At 39.8% G+C, this 20,176-nt stretch overlaps 1 protein-coding gene and 1 long non-coding RNA gene across 3 annotated transcripts in view; one reads left to right on the forward strand and one right to left on the reverse strand.

The window, feature by feature from the left end:
* Positions 1–3,585, reverse strand: part of LOC135364728 (uncharacterized) — a 35,111-nt gene extending 31,526 nt beyond the window's left edge. The window contains exons 1-2 of the long non-coding RNA XR_010412322.1: positions 3,447–3,585; positions 3,093–3,148 (exon numbers count right to left, since the gene is read on the reverse strand). This is a non-coding gene — a long non-coding RNA (uncharacterized LOC135364728). The remainder of the gene's footprint in view (positions 1–3,092; positions 3,149–3,446) is intronic.
* The window catches only part of HMCN1 (hemicentin 1), a 482,205-nt gene extending 476,834 nt beyond the window's left edge, over positions 1–5,371 (forward strand). For both annotated transcript variants that reach the window (XM_064594231.1, XM_064594232.1), the window contains 2 exons: positions 2,068–2,194; positions 3,905–5,371. In XM_064594231.1, coding sequence (XP_064450301.1) covers positions 2,068–2,194; positions 3,905–4,271 — 494 coding nt within the window. In that variant the 3' untranslated portion in view covers positions 4,272–5,371. The remainder of the gene's footprint in view (positions 1–2,067; positions 2,195–3,904) is intronic.
* The last annotated feature ends 14,805 nt before the right edge of the window (positions 5,372–20,176 follow it).

Raw genomic sequence — 20,176 nt, forward strand, 5'->3', positions numbered from 1 at the left:
AAAACTTGAACCAAGTCCAACATACATACCATTATGCAGATACCAAGTCACCTACTACTATGAAATGATTACAATAGTTTCACATGCCCATTTGTCTTGGCACTGATTTCATGATGAAAGTACATTTGACCTTTAGGTCCTACCTCTGCAGAGAACTGATTTGGGCCCAATTAATTGTAATTGTTCCCTCCAGTACCTCAGGATCTATGTTTATTAAAATACTAAAGAAGGAGGAGTATTATAAGTGCCTATATGCAGCCAATTGACTTAAGACTTTAAAATAAGTAGTCTTCAATTTTTTGCTTGCCTACTCCAAAAAAATTTGAAACCTTATACTTCATTCATATGTTTTAAAACTGACTTCTAAAGTTTCTTATCATTTAAATTGTTGTAAAGGATGTGAATTCTGGCTTTGATGTACATGGCTTTAAATATATTTTCATCAATACTTTGGAGCTATAGATAACCCCATTAATGGGGAATGATCACTATATAATTTAGAAGTCTGTAGTCATTGTTAAACCAACCAGCTTGACTGTCAGAAAAAGTCTAAGGTCATTTTTCTGTTCAAGTAAAAGTGTTAGTAGGTGTTCCCATGACAATCAGCTCACTTCTGAAATCTAATTTAAAATAGAGAGCTAAGACCACTGGTTTGTAGCCATGATGAAATAAGGCCTGCCACCATCAATACAAATAACCAGTTTTCTCACCCTTCATACGTGCCTTGAAGCATTTTACACCCGGGTATCATACAGAGACTAGGGATTAGTGGAAACCTTTCTTTTGTAAAGCAGAAGGATATAAAATGGGAATGGGGACAGGAGAATTCCAGGCCGCAGGAAGTTCTCAGGCAGAGTGCTTTTAGAAAGGAGAACTTAGGGAAATAAGTTTCTGGTTGAAAATGATTCCCTGAAATATTTGCCTGCTCTCATACTGCTGGAAAGCTTCCATGCACCACCAGGGCAATGCAAGTACCACCGTTGGAAATGACTGCTGTAAAATATGGTTCTTAACATTAGGTTCTCAAAATCCCTTAAAAATTTTGTAGAACTCTATTCTCTTCCCAGAAAATCCATCAATTGCAATGTTGTACTCTCTGTCTTTCCATCTGTCTTTGTCCCTGTCTCTCTCTCTCTCTCTCACATGCACACACTCATACACCCACACACAAAAAGATTTTCATTCACAAATCCCCTGATGCTCGAATATGGACCCTAAGTTAAAAATTATGGCTCAAAAACATTCATTTTCAGAAAGCTCAGAAAAAGTTTCCTTTAGCTCCATCTTGATGTTTCTTAATTATAGTGATTTAAGTATGTTTTTATTTAACAACTTTGTATAGAAAACAACAAAATAAACAGCATTTCATTTGCATTTTTCCCCACTACCCAAGGGGGAGCTAATACCCTAGAGAGCTCATCCCCTGCCCATAACCCCTGAGGATGGATTCTCCACAATTCAGATTTGATTAAACTTGGATTATGGTTCTTGGGTCATTCATTTGATCCTGGGCTTCTTTTTTTTTTTTTTTTTTTTTTTCTAGATTCTCTCTCTCCACAAGAAATGACTGACTTGAATTTATTAACTTGACTCCTTTAATTTCCACTACCCTACCTCCCACTCAACAATTTGAACTTATAAAACAAAATACCAGGGAGAATCACTCACATTTTAAAGAGGTTCTTCACTTTACAGAAAGGTTCACAAGTGTCCTTTAAATTTTTAGCTTGTTTCTCATGAATTTAAAGTATTATTTGCTTTCCGAAACTCAAATGCACTCTATTTTCCAAATATAAAAAACACCAGAGTTCTTAATAGCTTCCCTTCTACTTTTATAGCTTTTATTTTTTGATGTCCTTTCACAAATGTTAAAAATTATCCTCAAAGCAATATGGGAAATAGCACACCAGGTATCCGGATCCCATTTTGTGGTTGAAGAAGCTTAGGTATGGCTACCAGATTCACTCATGGAGATTTGCCATTACCCTCAAATACCCACACCACCTGCTCTCATGGCCTGCTCTGACCCGAGTTGCTGACGCTGTGTGTTCCTTGTGCTGTTGCTAGATGTTGATGAGTGTCTGGAGCAGAGTGTGCGCTGTGGGCCAAATCGCATGTGCTTCAACATGAGAGGAAGCTACCAGTGCATCGATACCCCCTGTCCAGCCAACTACCAGCGGGATCCTGTTTCAGGGTATGTCTTGCCTTCTCGTCTCAGAAATACTTCTGAAAAGCATTCTCTCCTCAACCAACATACTCTGTCTGTAGTCACGTGTAACTCACAGGAAGTCAGTAACCCCAGGGGTATATGGAGTCAGTGAGTGGGTGTGAAATGAGCTCATCCTGCAGCAGCTACTGTAACCTAAACTATCACTGTTGGCTGCCAGGGTTTTCCCGGATCATCTCCCCAGTATGTAATCCGCCATGCCACATCTAGAATTCTGTCTCAGCGGTAAGCATTTTATGGGGTGATAGAACCTGACCTCCTTTGAAATTTCCTAGTTTCCATTTGTGTTGCCTCAGGGTTTTAAGGGCTCTCAGCACTTAGAGCATTCCAAGAAGTACCTTGACTGTAATCGTGATGACTCACCATGACTCCATGAGAGAATGGAGATGAGCAAGGATGAGTCAACAGTCTGCCCGCTCATAGATGGTCTTGCTTATATTCCCTGCTGTCTGAAACACTATCTTTTCTGGGTTCTGAATAAACTGCTCTTCTATTTTCTCCCTCCTCTTACAGAAATGTCATACTCTGTTCAGGTATCAAGTCAATGAGGTACTTGAAAACAGAGATAATGGTCATCATGAATAGGACCTGCTAATAAGAAGGTGGTTCTGAAACCAAGTGCTGGTTGGAGCTCACGCTTTGTTTTTCCTCTCAGCAGTGACTACCAAGTTACTGTAACATGATCAAGTGTGGACTGCCCCAGATCCGGCAAAAACCTGTTCATAATTGCTGTAGGGGGAATAGGAAGGGGAGGAAGAAAATTAAAAATATTGACTTAAGAAACATCCAAAAATACTGACTGAAGAATCCATATCTGCAGAAAATGGTCCTTTGTGCATTTTTCTAAAATTTTACTCTCCCTTACCAGTGATTTCTGGCAATTTAAAAGTCATGATGCCTCAAAAACAGCCAATGTGGGCTCTGAAAAAAGAAAATACAGTATTTTTAATCTAAAATAATATGGAAAACAAATACAAAAGGAAAAGCTTCCCCCCCCCCCCGCCCAGGAATCTTAGTTGACCTTTTATTATTTTTAGGAAAACAAACCAAATATCAATAAATTCTACTTCAGCTTTCAGTCTTAGGGCAGATGTTAAAATTTAAAAATAGCTTGTATTCCTCTCTTTAAAAACTACTTGTTTCCAGTATATGTACAGATACTTCTATTTCCAAAACTAACTTTTCATTTTAGAGACACTCTTGTGGTACTCATACTTACTTCAGTGGTTCAAAAATTTCTGGGGCATCTGGGTGGCTCAGTTGGTTAAGCGTCTGCCTTCGGCTCAGGTCATGATCCCGGGGTCCTGGGATCGAGCCCCACATCTGGCTCCCTGCTCGGCAGGAAGCCTGCTTCTCCCTCTCCCACTCCCCCTGCTTGTGTTCTCTCTCTCTGTCAAATAAATAAATAAAATCTTAAAAAAAAAAAAAAACAACTTCTGATTTTACTGAAACTGAGAGATAGATATTTGACTCTAGACCAGCATACTCTCATAGGCATCTGACATCTGGTTTGAGTTAGTGGCATAGCACATGGGGTGGGCCAATTGCTCTTGTAGTCAGACTGTCTACAGCCTTTAATGCCTAAAAGTTGTCATGGATCATGGTCACCTGCCGCATGCCCTCTCCTGCTTCCAAGCCAGATGACAATATGCACTTCGTGTGTTTTTTTGTCCTTAGGTTCTGCCTCAAGAACTGTCCACCCAATGATTTGGAATGTGCCTTGAGCCCATATGCCTTGGAATACAAACTTGTCTCTCTCCCATTTGGAATAGCTGCCAATCAAGATTTAATCCGGCTGGTAGCATACACGCAGGATGGAGTGATGCATCCCAGGACAACTTTCCTCATGGTAGATGAGGAAGAGACTGTTCCTTTTGCCTTAAGGGATGAAAACCTGAAAGGAGTGGTGTACACAACGCGACCACTGCGAGAACCAGAGACCTACCGCATGAGGGTTCGAGCCTCATCCTACAGTGCCAATGGGACCATTGAGTATCAGACCACATTCATAGTTTATATAGCTGTGTCTGCCTATCCATACTAAGAAGCTCTCCAGAGCCTAATCCACATATTTAAACTGCATTAATCATGGGAATCCAGTCCCCTTCCAGATTACCATCTCCTGAACAGTTGCAATCTTGGCAACTTGAAAATGGTGCTATGCTCTGTTTTGTGTGCCTTCCTTGGTACTGGTGAGGTATTTTCATGATCCCACCATGGTCATATCTTTTGGTAAGGTCTAGAAAGGTCCCTCATTATTTTTCTTTATTTATTACACTGGAGCAGTTATTTTCCAAAGATTATTCTGAACATCTCACAGGAGGACCTAACAGTGATGTTTTAGAGTAGCATAGTAGCTAAGATCATTTTCCTTAAAAGAAAGAAAAAAGAAAACAAAAATAACTCACTCGAAGCCAAGTGAATTTTTGAGCATTTGGCCATTTTTAGAATAAGAAAACTGGTTGCTATGTGTTTTGATCAAAGCTTATTAAGTAACTTATAAAAATGCTCTTTTTTTTTTTAAGTATTGATACTTTATATTGGGACTTCTACACCTATTTTCACCTTAAGGGAAAAGAGAAACACCACTCATTTTAGAAATATAGTACGGCTTCTAGAATGTTTCTTTGATACCAAATAGTGTTCACGTGGACTGAGCATCCAAAATAAGGATATTATTTTCAGTGATTTTGTGAAATGAGCTGAACCAGATAATAGAAAATAGAAATAGATAATAGAAAAAAAAATATTGCTTCATCCTCAGATAATTGTTCATGGCATGGATCTTTGATATAACCTTCCTTCCAGTTAGCTCCATAACTTGTACATTCCAGCATTTTATTTTCCAGTCAAGTGGAAACAACTTTTACAAATACCAATGGGACAGTTTTCTTTGTTTTTCTTAAAAATCTTATATGTTCAAATTAGCATAAATGTTGAACGTCAATACACTGTACATGGTGGTAACAGACTCTGGAAGCGATTGCCAAGATGTATTCTATTTTTATGAAATGTATATATATTACCTTGGTGTATTTTCTATATGATATCTTGATGGACTCTTTTATAAAATTATTTTGTAAAACAAAAAACAATGTTACAGTCAAACCAGCCTGAATAAAATTTTCACATCCCTTTTCTTAACCTTTTTGAAAGCTTAAAATTTGTTTCCTTATAGCTATCCTAGGTGTTAAGGCTTATAGTCACACATACACACATCTATCTGTGTATCTGATACATAGCCTGACTGAAACAGATTTTAAATGGATTCTCTGAACTGGATCTGAGTTAACTTTAATTGGCTCTGTGACACAGTCACATTTAATGGAATTCATAACCCGTCTCAAGTGGTAAAGTGAACTCTGATTGTTCATGGGATGCGGTGCCAAAACAGTGCTTAAATTCTCACCAGTAGGCATTTCCAATCAAGAAATGGTTGCTTGCTCGTAGGTACACTAGAGAACGTGGAGAAAGAAAATAATGAGTTGAGGGCTTTAAATTCTCAACTGAAGTTCTGCAAAAAGGGTATCAAGTGAATGATGATCTGAAGGAAACCCTTATTTCCTAGAACTGCAGCACCAAGTTTTCTGAAAACCAAACCAAAGGTCTAATTCCAACAGTGGCTGGATTACAATACAAATTTAGTTCCTAATCTCACAGGTTCTCTTGTGTTAAAGTTAGAGCACTGATTGAAAAGGAAGTATGATGGGGCACCTTGGTGGCTCAGTCGGTTAAGCGTCTGCCTTCCGCTCAGGTCATGATCCCAGGGTCCTGGGATCGAGTCCCGCATCCGGCTCCCTGCTCAGCGGGAGTCTGCTTCTCCCTCTGACCCTCCTCCCTCTCATGTGCTCTCTCTCATTCTCTCTCTTTCAAATAAATAAATAAAATCTTAAAAAAAAAAAAGAAAGAAAAGGAAGTATGACCTCACAACTTGGGATAGAGACATAGGAGCAGATTTTGACGAAGCTGGAAACCTTCAACTCCAAATGATATGTTTTCTCTGCCAACAGGAACAGCCCTTCCTCTCTGTCGGAGGAAGTTAGTCTTGTCTAAACAACCTATAACGGCCTCTTCTGAAGCCCTCGCAAGAGATTCTGAGCCTTCTCAGGACCAACCCTTCTTACTTTTCATTGCTTCTAGACCTATGACCAGATTTATGTCTTTAGAATTCAATAACAAAACAAAAAAAAATGAAGATTGTAATTTGGGGTTTTTTATAATTCATATTTACTATATTTTTTAAAGTTATCATCTACAACAGATTTTTTTTAAATCTAGTCCTTTACCACAGTAGTCTGAGAAACACTGCAAGATACCAAGAACAAAAACTATAACCTACTGTTTACAGAGAAAAATGTTGAAGTTCAAAGAAATTAAATAACTCGCTGCAAAGTCAATCACTGGTGGGGAATGGAGAGCTGGGTTTGGATCCAGGTCCACTAACTACAAAGCCATAACACTTGTCAATATTTTCAATAAGGAAACTCCTCTCAGCTTCTTCAGAAACATCTGCTTACATCCAAGCATTATAATTACAGCGTGAACATGAACCACAACTCCCTGGGTTGCTGCTTTGACAAAATATCTTCACATCTACCACTAAACTGGGATCTCGTCTCTGGACATCAGTGTACCTGCAGTTATCATTCATCCTTGAAAATCATCAATGGGAATTCAGCTATTAGCATTCCAGGGTTCTGACTTGACATTTAAGTAATACCAGTTGACCTCCCCCCATGAACCATAAATGAGATTTAATGCCACTTTAAAAATTTAGCACTATACTTTTCCTGCCCTGGAGATTGAGGTTTTAAAATCATGATTAGGTCAACTAAAATCAAAAAGACTGAAAATTCAACTAGTTATTTATCTGAAAGTTCTCAAGAACCGAAATATTTTCTCACAATATACAAGGATGACTGACAGATTGGCTAAATTTATATAAAATAGGCCCAAAGTTTATAATTAAATTCAAAGCTGTCCATAGAAATCATTCATATATTTATTTATTCATGCAAAAGTTATATGTTGCTGGGGCGCCTGGGTGGCTCAGTCAGTTAAGCGTCTGCCTTTGGCTCAGGTCATGATCCCAGGGTCCTGGGATCCAATCCCGCATTGGGCTCCCCACTCAGCGGGAGCCTGCTTTTCCCTCTGCCCCTCCCCTACTCATGCTCTCTCTCTCAAATAAATAAAGTCTTAAAAAAAAACAAAACCCAAAAGGTATATGTCAAATGCTTATTATGTACTGGGCTTGCTGATAAACGTTTGGAATACAGAAAATTCGAAGATACATATAGCCCAGTGAGAATTCACATGTAAAAATGAACTATAATTCAGGGCACCTAGGTGGGGCTCCGTTGTTAAGTGTCTGCCTTCTGCTCAGGTCATGATCCCAGGGTCCTGGGATCGAGCCCTGCATTGTGCTCCCTGCTCCTCGGGAAGCCTGCTTCTCCCTCTCCCACTCCCCCTGCTTGTGTTCCCTCTCTCTCTGTGTCTCTCTCTGTCAAATAAATAAAATCTTAAAAAAAAAAAACCTATAATTCAATATAATAAAATTCTGCCCAAAGTGCAATTGGCCCTAGACAACCAGTCATTTATTTTCTGTCTCTATAGATTTACCTTTTCTAGGTTGTTCATATAAATGGAATTATATAATATGTGGTCTTTTACATTTGGCTCTTTCCACTTAGCAATATCTTCTTGAGGTTCATCCATATTACCAGTATTCCATTCCTCTTTATTGCTGAATAGTATTCCATTGTGTGAATGCACCACTTTTATTTATCTATTCATCAGTTTCCAGTTAGGGACTATTATGAATCATAATGCTGTGAGAATTTACATGTACGCCTTTGTGTGGACATAGGTTTGCATTTCCCTTGCATAGATACCTTGGATTCCCAAGAACCTAGTAATTTTACACCTGGGGGTCTATTCAAGAGATATCCACATAAGACTTAGATGTAAATTTATGTTTAAATTTGAAAGAAATTGTCAGGCTATTTTTCAAAGTGATTGTACTATTTATATTCTCGTTAGTAATATATGAGGATTCTAATTTCTCCATCTCCTCACCAACACACATTATTATCTATTCTAATGAGCATTCTAATTTGCATTTCCCTACTGACTAATGATGTTGAGTTGTTTTTTTTTTTTTTCATGAGCTCATTGACCATCTGGATATCTTTTTTGGCAAGATATCTGTTCAAATATGTTACCCATTTTGAATTGGGTTATTTGCCTTCTTATTGTTGTGTTGTATGAGTTTTTTATATGTTCTAGATACAAGTTCTTTGTCAGATATCTTATTTCCAAATATTTTTCCCAGTCTGTGGCTTATCTTTTCATTTTCTTAATAGTTTCTTTTGAAATACAAAAATTTTGATTTTTATTAAGTCCAATTTATTGATTTTTTAATGGATTATGCATTTGATGTTGTAGCTAAGAAGTCTTTGTCTACTTTAAGGTCACAAAGATTTTCTCCTATATTCTTCTAAAAGCTTTAGAGTTTTAGCTCTTCTATTTAGATTTATGATACATTGATTTAATTTTTGTGTATGATAGGAGATAAAGGTCTAAATTCATTGTGTTGCCTATGGATCAAGTTGTCCTAGCACCATTTTTGAAAAGGCTAACCTTCTCATTGAATTGTCTTGGCATCATTACCAAATATCAATTGACTAAAAAGTGATTACTACAACTTTATAGTAAGTTTTGTAAACTAGCAGTAGACTTCTACTTTCTTTTTTCCTTTTCAAGATTATTTTGACTATGTTGAGTTTCTTATATTTCCACATAAATTTCAGGATCCACTTGTCAATTTCTGCAAAAGAGCCTTGAGATTTCAATAGAGATTGTACTTGAATCTGTAGATCAAGTTGGGGGGATAAAAACTATTCCTGAATCATAGAAAAATCATTGCAAACATAGATTCTGGAGTCAGATGAACAGTCAGTTTCATTTCCTACATCATAATCTTGAAAAGTTAATCTTTAAACCTCAGTTTCCCTATCTTTAAAATGGGGATATTAACTATACCTGCTTCTATTTCTTCAGAACCAAAAGATACATTTTTCTCTGGAGCCCTTAGCACAGTGCTTCTTGTTAGCTGTTGTTACCATACTGTCATTTCTTATTCTGCCAGGAACTATGTAGGCACTAGAGATAAAGAGTTATAAGTTGAAGAAGTCTCTGAAAGAGTGGGATTGCCTTGGGTTCTGTGTTTTTGTTGCTTTGGGTGGATGAGGGATAAGAAGATAGCATTGGTGTTGATGGGGAACAGGGAGGATGAATCTTACTAGGAAGCCGTGTGAAAGGGAAAAAATATGAGCTCCACCAACAGCCTTTAAAAAAGAAAAATGGTTTTACAGTCCCATGGTTTTACATTCATTCAACCAACACAAACCCCTACTCACTATGCACCATGAAAAATTGGTAAAGAAAGCCTTATCCTTTTATCTTCCTCTCCTGTTGAGCTCTGTTTTTCTCTTCCAAGCTTATGTCCATTTTTAATTGATTTCACAGAGTAATGTGCCCATAGGTGTGTGTGTGTGTGTGTGTGTGTGTGTTAGGGGGACAAGTATTATTTGACTCAAGCCCAGGGAGAAGCCCTGTGTTCTAGCTACCCTAAGAATGTTCCTAATGACAATAATGCACTCTGACCCAATGGGACAAACAGAAAGTCTTTAGTTGTTACATGATTTTTCTGGCACTAAGAGGTTGTCCTTGTGCACTGAGCCACATTGTTGTTGTCCTACTGGTTTTCAGGTTCCCAGCATGTCTGATTTCAGACTTGTAATCCACATTGTCCTGATGTTTCCAGTTTCCTCCACCTCTGAGTCAGACAGCAGGATAGAGACCAGCTCATCGTGCTCTGGCCCAGGCTCCCAAATAAAGTGGTTCCATGTGTGGAGGCAGTGCCTGACATGTCCCGTTGGCCACAGGTTGTTCCAGCTCCATAGGGAGACTGAAAGAATGTATCAACAGACTTGCCCAGGTATCTAAAACACATTTTCAAAATGTCAAGTGACCCTTGATGACCAGTCTGCTGATTAACTGCAGTGTCCCAGGGGTCCTCAGAGGGGACAAGCAGAGGCCAAGTTTTCAGTATGTAATCACTTCTCTGCACTGAGTCAGAAAGCTCACCGCCAAGCTGGAGCAGCAGTAGAACATGTAACTGGTCAGAAAGATTGTAGTTTCCCAATCTCCATCCTCTGCCAAGATTCTGTTTCAAATTCTCTACTCTCAGAGGAACCGCCTGGGAATTTGGAAGTTGTTCACAGTGGTTTCTGGATGAGCTCCTCCCTCCCCATTTGCACCACCTCAACCCTCACGCTGGCCATGACGCATCTCGGCTGCATCATCTCCCATCTTTGTCAGTTCTCCCTCATTTCATGTCCACCTGCATTCCTTAGCAGAATCATGTTCTATCAGGATCTGTCTCTCTCTATCTTGGGACCTACAGTAATACTCGCAAGTGAAGTAGAGATGATATTAAGCCAACAACCAAGATCCTCAACCAATCGTCTGCCATCCAATCACAATTGGTTTGCATAGATAGATAAACAAAGTTAAGACAACAATACAGGCTGGTTTGAGCTGGGACGCCTTTGGCTTGTACTATGAGTAGGGCCAAGGACCTCACCAAAATCAGACGAAGGGACATTTTTGGCTTCTTTTTCCTGGGACTTCCATAGTTGCATGAGAGATGGATTATAAAATTCAGGAGAGATTGTGGAACTCAAGGGAGGAAGCTTAAAGAAAGAGAAAACACCAAATAGAATCCCCAGCTTTTAACCCTTCTGTTCATTCCATTAAAGGCTTCATGTCTCAGCACCAACAGGAGGTTCAGAATAATGAGTGACAGTAAGATTGCTGCTTGCCATCAGGCAAAAGAATTGTCTTTGCAGTAAAGAACTTCCACAATGACAAATGAGAAATTGTACATGAAACAGCTTTAATAAACATTCTGTAAAAAAAATGAAATATCAAAAATTTAGATGGACACTTGTATCTCTTAATGTGTCTTGGTCAGCTTCTCCACAAACCTACGTGTGAAAGGGAAAAAATATTAGCTCCACCAGCAGCCTTTAAAAAATAAAAATGGTTTTTTTTTACATATAAACATATAAACCTATGTTTATATACTTTATACTTATTACAGTATACATTTTTTAATGTTAAAAAATTAAACCCTAACTTCTTCACATGGTCATCCTTCTTGGGCACACATGGCTTTGGTGTCCCTTTGTGTGTCCAAAATTCCTCTTCTTACAAGAATACCAATCAGATTGGATTAAGGCCTGCCCTAATGACCTCATTTCAACTTAAACACGTTTTAAAGGCCATCTCTCCAAATCCAGTCATATTCTGAGGTATTAGGGGCTAGTGCTTCAATAGATGAGCTATGGGAGGGGACACAATTCAGCCATAATAACAGGATGTGGTGATTATCTGTTTATATGATTCTTTTTCTAAGTCCATACCAATGCATTTGTTAATAAGCTATCTTTTGCACTTGGCACGGTGTCCAGCATACTGTGGGATTGAGTGAATGTTTGATTAACGTATGGGTGACTACACATATGCTTAACATAGTTGTGGTTAGTGGGGAGGGTCTTATGGACGCGCCTCACTTTAGGTGGAAGGAAAAAGCCTTATCTGTTGAGTATTAACTTTAAGGCCCTTGAAAGTTTCTCAGAAGCTCTTCTTGATGATATCTTTGTCTCCAACATAAAGATCCCTGACGTTATGGCTAATGAGATTTAAAAGTGCCAATTTTCTGCTACGCTGTGTTGTCTTCGGGCAATGCTCAGGCTCACCTGCCTGTGGACCACGGTATCCGAACTATTAAAAGAGTCAACAGTTAAGCGGAACACAGGCAAAAGCTTGGCAGTACAGGATAAGACCAAATGAAAAATTTAGTGAGAGGCTGAGAAGAGTGGTTACTAAACGGATCAGTTGTTTTGATGTCAAGGAGACAAAAGGAGATTAAAGAAATTGGGGGCAATACATAGAAACATCTGGATGGCAAATGAAAAATTCAGTCCATTTTCCCTGATGTTTGGTCCACACATTCCCCAATATCTGAAAGCATTCAGAAGAGTGGCTCAGTGCTTCATCTTCCTCCTGGGATTCTCTTATGTGTTCAGGCAGTCAAGCTTCTCCTACTCTTGACTCCCAGTATGTTCGGGGCCTAAAACACAGCGATTTACTAGCACCAAATGATCATAGCTGGGCAAGATTTTGTGTGTATCCTCTGGCATTCCAGAATGTCGGCAATAGTACTAGAAGCAGTAGTAAAAGATGTGTGGTGAGAAATATGTGCCCATCTGGGCACTGCATACATCTGAATATTTACCACCACATGTGAGGTCGAGCTGGAAGACAGAGGTAGTATTCCTCCATAGCACACTCCACAAGGCATCCTCCTCTCGGGACAGACAAACATGGTAGAAAGAACGTGTAATATGCCCAAGGAAGGAAACAGCTTCCCAGACTCACTGCCCTGAATTAGCATGTGAAAAGAAGTTCTGTGGACCCAGTAGGGAAAGGAGGGATGGTTCACAGACATGGTTTTCATCTTGTCCACCTTTGAAAACTAAACTTTCTCATGTGGTATCTTTGAGGGTCATTGGCTTGGGAATTTAAGGAGCATTCTTTTTTTTTTTTTTTTTTTTTTTTTTTTTTTTTTTTAAAGATTTTTCATTTATTTGACAGAGAGAGAGACAGCGAGAGAGGGAACACAAGCAGGGGGAGTGGGAGAGGTTGAGAAGCAGGCTCCCTGCAGAGCGGGGAGCCCGATGTGGGACTCGATCCCATGACCCTGGGATCATGACCTGAGCCGAAGGCAGTCGCTTAACCGACTGAGCCACCCAGGCGCCCTAAGGAGCATTCTTTAAGTGACTTGAATATTCAATACAGGAGAGAGTGAAAAGAGACAAAGTCTAATCACTCTGTGGTGACAGTATTAAATACCTATAAAAAAGACTGCGGTGGCTCATCTTAGTGTAGACTTCTTTCCAGTGTTACAACACTGCGTGGTAAGTGATATGATAAGGACAAGCACAAGGTACAATTAGGGCACAGGTAGGGTCCCTAAACCAGGACGAAGGGGTCCCCAAGGAATGTCACAGCTAAACTAAAATCTGAATCACAATAATCTTAGTTAACCCTTATTGAGCCAGAAACAGCTCTACACACTTTACATTTATTACCTAAATTCGTTAATGAACACTTCAACAATCCCCTGAGGGAGACACCTTAATTTATTCCTAGCTTATAGTGAAGAAACAGAGGCATAAAAAGTGAGGTAACCTGCCCAAACCTAATAAAGTTAATAAGTGGCAGAGCGAGGATGTAAAACCAGGCTATCTTTGGCTTCTCTGTGCTTCACCGTGCAAGGGATGACCAAGAGGTCCCCAGGTAGCAAGAAAAGAGAAGGACAGGGACAAAGAATCAGTAGATAAAAGCCATTCTCTAAAGAGGTCATCGGTTTTATAGAAGCCAGAGGTGAGTTAGTAGTTCAGTGCGGCTGAGAGGCTGGAGAAGTAAGCCAATGCCAAAGCATGAAGGGTCCCATAAATTCTTTTAAGGAGTTTCGGCTTTATGTCCAGAATAATGTGAAACAGAATTTGTTTTGAGAGACCCATAAGGGCTAGGCTTCATGAGAACAACCCTGGGAAGTTGGTCCTCATCCCAAACTGAGGAATGTTATAGGAAATTTAGGAATGGATTGTTTTGTAGTTTGCTAATGTTCATTTATCTTTCATAAAGCAAAATGATTGAAGGCTCTTATTCTAGATTGTGAAGTCAAATGAGTTTTAGTCTCATCTGTCTTAAATAAGAATGTACCAGACACTTGGCAAAGAGTCCAGGGATTTAGAGGTGGACTTCCTGACACCAGAAAACCAGGACTATCTGTCTCAGAAATGTGATTGCCTCAAAAATTTGAAGTTGCCAACCATTGCTTCTCCCGCAAAGCCCGAGTCTCCATTAAAAGGCAAACAGCACCTTTACTGCCGCTGATACATGGGGTGTTTGGTCTTCGTGTTAATTTTTATTCCTGGGCTGAGGGCAAAGTTACCAACAATCATAGAAGAATTGCAGAAGGAAATAGAGCACCTAGCAGCATTTGGAAAGCCATTACAATAGGGGACAAAATTCCTAACTACTTGTTATCCAGCAAGAGTAAATGCAAGGATGCAATTTACGAAACTGACGTCATCAAGCCATCTTGTTTGCAATTTTGTATTTCCCTTTGAAAGAAACCCCACAGTTCAAATTATCTGATCGCACTCTAGGAAAATGTTCTTTAAGAAAAGAAATATATATTTATATGTTATATATAAAGGAAATATATACATATATAGACACACACAAAGAGAAAGAGAACACGTGTGCTTTTCCCCAGGTAGCAAGCCCCAAAACTAGCTTTCATTCAAACCAGATGAGAATGAATAAGATGTAATGCCCCTATCCATCCTTCAGCTTCCTGTCTTCAGAGTATTATCCCACAGACTAAAGGTTAAAAAAAAAAAAAAAAAATGGAGACACTTTAATCTTTCTCACACCTTCATCCCATAAACTGATTTTTGAGTCCCTGTTGCTACATCTGGATTCCGAACAAATGAAACTGAGCTCTCTTCCCCTCCAGTTAGAACAGACACATGCATCTGTCCTCAGTTGACACACACCCAGTCAAATGCTGAGCATTGGCTGGCCTTTTGTCATTGCTCTCTTGACAGTAAAATAACTATCATCTGGCTCAGTTGGATCAAAGAAGGACATGCATTTGATGTAGGGCTGTTCCTTTACAGCATAACACTTCGTCATGATTACCTCTTTGGCAACATGGTATGGAGATGAAAAATAGGCATCCTTTGATATGCAACAAACAATGACCAGACCTACAGATTGAACTTGACTGTTGGCCTGGTAGCCTCTTTCAAACTGCAGCTTCCAGAGTTCCTCTATTCTTTAGAGGTTTTTTCACATGCTGGGTTGGAGGAAACCTTGAAGTGTGAGCCAAACTCAGAGAGAGAAAGAGATTGTTGGTATGTCTGCTCCAATAGAGAATTGAGGACGCACCACAGTTTATCTGGAGACCCCAGTGTGCCAAACAGTAGGGTTGTTTTAGGCTGTCTTAATCTCTGCCCCTAATCAAAGACCTCTGTTTCAGAAATGCTAGTTTGTTCACACATATTATTAATTTTCAGGCTGAGAAGTTGAAGGTCATTTTACCCATGAGGAAGCTGAGATCCAGAAAGGACGAATGGTATAAGTAAGGTCAAATCAAGTATTTAGGTCCCACCTCAGGCTGGATGCCACTCAATAGAGCATTTCACAATCTTTTCATTTTTCATCACACTTATAAATTTCAAATTTTACCTTGGTCACCTGAGTATGGATAATGGAAATAATCCTAATGAAATAAATATAGGAAAGAATTTGGAGGTGGTGAGAGTGGTGGGTGTGGACATTATGGTATAGAGTGGAATAAGGAATAGACTATAGAATATGAAACAGAATAAGATAATGAAAGGATAAAGAAAAAGAAGAGAGTATTAGTTATAGATAGAATTTTGTCCCCCAAAAGATGTGTTGAAGTCCTAACCCCTAGTAGCTGTGGAAATGACCTTATTTGGAAATAGGGTCTTTGCAAATGCTACGAAGTTAAGATGAGGTCACTAGAGTGGGCCAGTTTTTTACCTAAGATACATCTCTCTGCCTACATGGTGGGGTATCGTGTACTGTTAGTACTGCTGGGCCTCACAGCGCCTTATCTAGTCGGCCCCACACACAACAAAGTAAAGAGAACTCCCCTTTTAGCATCCTCCTGCCTGGGACTCTGCATGTAGCACAAGTGATACAAAGCAACCCGAAGAGGAAGGGGTGCTTGCACTATTCAAGACAACTCTGTACTTACGCCTTGTCAACTGCCACATCCTGGCCACATTGTTCTGCTAAGGGGTGATTACTTCTTTCTTCTTATTTTTCTTCAATATAAACAGTTGTTTATTGTACATACTTCTAAAGTACATCTTTGGGGCGCCTGGGTGGCTCAGTCGTTAAGCATCTGTCTTCGGCTCTGGTCGTGATCCCAGGGTCCTGAGATCGAGCCCCACATCGGGCTCCCTGCTCTGCGGGGAGCCTGCTTCTCCCTCTCCCACTCCCCCTGCTCGTGTTCCTTCTCTCGCTGTGTCTGTCAAATAAACAAATAAATCTTTAAGAAAAAAAAAGAAGTACATCTTTGTCACTTAAGAATGATTTCTAAGGGTGCCTGGGTGACTCAGCTAAGTGGCTAACTCTTGATTTCCACTCAGGTCATGATCTCAGGGTCCTAGGATTCCACTCAGGTCATGATCTCAGGATCCTGGGATTGAGCCCCTTGTTGGCTCCCCTCTCAGCGGGGAGTCTGCTTGAGGATTCTCTCCCTCTTCCTCTGCCCCTCCTCCTGCTTGCACTTGCTCATCCGCTCTCTCTCAAATAAATAAGTAAAAAAAAAAAAAAGGATTTCTAGAAGCAGAATTCCAGGGTCAAAAATTATGATAACTCCTGACATTTCTGAGACAGATCTCTAAATTGCTCTGACAACAGGTTGTATCAATTTGCACTCCCAAGTAGAAAACACTTGATTTTGTCAAGTTCATACTACACTGTACTCTTATAAAATTACAAAATATGCTCATTTTATAGTAAACTTACCTATTTGCAAATCTACCTATAAAGTATAAATCTGTTAAGGACCATTTTGAAGGCGACATGTTTCTTTAATCTTTATTAGAGTCCTCTTTTAAAAACTTATGTTTTTTTTTAATTTTTATTTATTTATTTGAGAGAGAGAGAGCAGAGTGAGAGAGCGGGGGGAAGAGGGTGGTGCATAGAGAAAAGGAGAAGCAGGCTTTCCGCGGAGCAGGGAGCCCGATGGGGGGCTCCATCCCAGGACCCCAGGATCATGACCTGAACCGAAGGCAGACCCTTAACCAGCTGAGCCACCCAGGCGCCCCTAAAAATGTATGCTTTTTTATTTGTCAGTGTACCTCAGCACCTGTTAACAAACAACAGATAGATAGTGCATAATAAAAATGTAAATAAATGAATATGAATTAATGTCCAAATGAGAAACCAATTTGAATGGAAATCAGTAATAGGGAGTATTATCAGGGTTGTTTTTTTTTTTTTTTTTAAATAGAAATTTCTTTAGTCAGTAATAAGACAAACAATTCCAAGAAAGAGGACGCTACCAAGATTTTGCCAAATATTATTTTATTACTCTTTCATCTCTATTAACAAAGTACAAACAAAATCACAAACATCAGATACAAAAATGAAAAGCAAATCTCTTTCCCATTCCTGTGCCTCAATTGCCAAGAGGCAACCACCATTACAGCCAACCATTTTTAAATGATATCAATTCACTGAGAAGCATTCCCCAAATTCCATCAATCAATGAACACCATTCCTATAGATAAAAGCATGCGTTGCAGAACATTCCACAATTCCTCTTTCTACCCTTGGATGAAGATTCAGCTTGCAGGGCTCCAGGATGATGGATGACATCTGGAGACCAACATCACCTCCCACACCCAGGAGAAAGAAACAAACGTTTATCTGCGGAGCGTCTGTCTTGCCTTTCCAAAGAGGGCCCGGGAGCACATTTGCGTGTTCCAAGGGTGACATCCACTGGTGCGCAGTCAAAACTGCATGTGTCGGGCCTCCTACGATCTGCAAACAAGAACTCCTTAACTTAGACGTTAAACCGGGCGTCGTGATTGTCAGACATCCACCCATTTAATACGCCTGAATTTCTAAACATAGTGACCAGTCTTACCTACTTTGAACCTTAGAAAAGAAGATCTAATAAACACCAGGTCTAGATATGCTGCCTCCACAAATATGTGCCTCTGGATATGCATTCACTTGCAGCACAAATAAGATCAAGCGCGAGCTACACGCCCGTTACCGAGAGCCTCACACAGTACCAGGAACCCTGAGCACCGGGTGTTATCCGTAACTAATGAATCATTGAACGCTACATCACAAACTAATGAGGTACTACACGGTGGCTAACTGAACATAATGAAAAAAAATAAAAAAAAATTAAGAAAGAAGGAAAAGAAAAAGACACAGTCATGCCTCAAGGATATTTTCAAGTAAAAAAAGAGATGAGAGGGGCGCCCGGTGGCTCAGTGGGTTAAGCGTCCAACTCTTGATTTCAGCTCAGGTCTTGATCTCAGGGTTGTGAGATCAGCCCCACATCGGGCTCTGGGCTCAGTGGGAAGTCTGTTTGAGATTCTTTCCCTCTGCCCCTTCCCTGCTCATGCGCTCGCTTGCTGTCTCACACTCCCTCTCTCCAAAATAAATAAATCTTTAAAAAAGAGAGAGAGAGAGAGATGAGACACGTGCACCGATAATAGGACATGGCAAATCCTGCTGTCATCTGTGCACTTGCTTGGACTTGATACATTATTTCCTTTAGCTCTCACAACAATTCCAGAATAAGCAGAATGTTACATATAGCAAACCTAAGGCTCTGAGAGGTCAAGTGACCTGCTCCAGTTGCAAAACAATAAATGTTTAATTACAATTCGGCTTGATTCCGAAGTCCAAGCTTCCAACACCACCCAATTCAATCCTTCAGTTTCACTCGTGGATCAAAGTTGATGCATGTTGTTCTCTAGCCTGTGTCTTGTTATCACAGATTCAGTCAAGAATTTCCATTCCTATAGAATTATTCCCCTATGAGCCTACTAGCAGACATAGCAAAATTATAAATATATAGAAAAAGAAATCTTGAAAGTCATCAAAATTGGTAAACCATGTTCTTCTTTATATTCAGCTTCTTGTGAAATTTCCTACCAGCTTCCCTATTAGCAGACTTGTCGCAACAATATAGTTTCTTGTTTGTAACTTCTTGTGACCTAAACTTTCCTAGGAAAACAAATTCTGCCTTGCACACTTGTGGTCACCAACACAAACCCCAACTTTGTCCTGGTTTGATCAGAGAAGCAAAACCACTAGGATGTTATGTATATAATCGGAAATTATCAGAGAGATTTGACCTCACTACTATGGGCATTGGGCAAACTTTCTGCTGTGATTCCACAGCTCTTGCTGGATCTGTGGTCAGCAGGACAGACAGACAGGAAGGAAAGAGAATTGTAAAGTGAGGGAAAGGGAGAACACTGACACATCAGAACCCATAAGAAAAGCTGGGACCCATGTTGATCTTTTCCAGATGTAAAGCCACCAACTTCAATGATGCGAGTGACCCTATAGAAGGAGCCGGCACTCTTCCCTACAGAGCTAAACATGCACTTGGTCCAGGAGTAGATGCTAAAGGATGAGGCTGAGGATGCTTCTGGCAGGAGGTGGAGATGTCCTCAGTGGTCCCATGCAGCGAAGATGAGCCGGCAGATCCAGGAACATGGGTGGAAGCTACACCAATCATCTGAGCGTAACAATAATACACTGTTGTTATTTCCATCTTCCAAATCATGTGCAACATGTGTCTGTGACCCACACTAGCCTGGAACCACGCAGTAAAGGAAATTCTGGGAAACACAGTTCCAGCTTAGATACATCGACATAAGATAAAGCAAAATATGGTACACGAGCAGAATTACTTTGCACGATGTTTTATTTAAATACATGTTATTTATCTCTCTCTAAATCATTGCTAAGGCCAATCTATGGCTTATTTAGCTAAATTCATATGTCAATTCTGATCCAAGGGCCAGATAATAACTAAGAAAATAGGCTCCCCCTCATGAGGAAGAAACAGAATGAATACTTGGTTTCACCTAATGAAGCTGTCTTATAGGGAATAAGGGAAATAGGAAATGGACACAAAAGCTAAATGCCTTCTGAAAAAAAACAAAAATTCTTCAATAATCTCAAATCCACCTGACAGGCACCTGGGCGGTTCAGTCGGTTGAGTGTCCA

The sequence above is a fragment of the Mirounga angustirostris genome, unplaced genomic scaffold (genome assembly GCF_029215605.1).
Source record: "Mirounga angustirostris isolate CCGP_5_RB_7025 unplaced genomic scaffold, mMirAng1.0.hap1 SCAF_6, whole genome shotgun sequence".
In the NCBI taxonomy this organism is placed as follows: Eukaryota; Metazoa; Chordata; class Mammalia; order Carnivora; family Phocidae; genus Mirounga; species Mirounga angustirostris.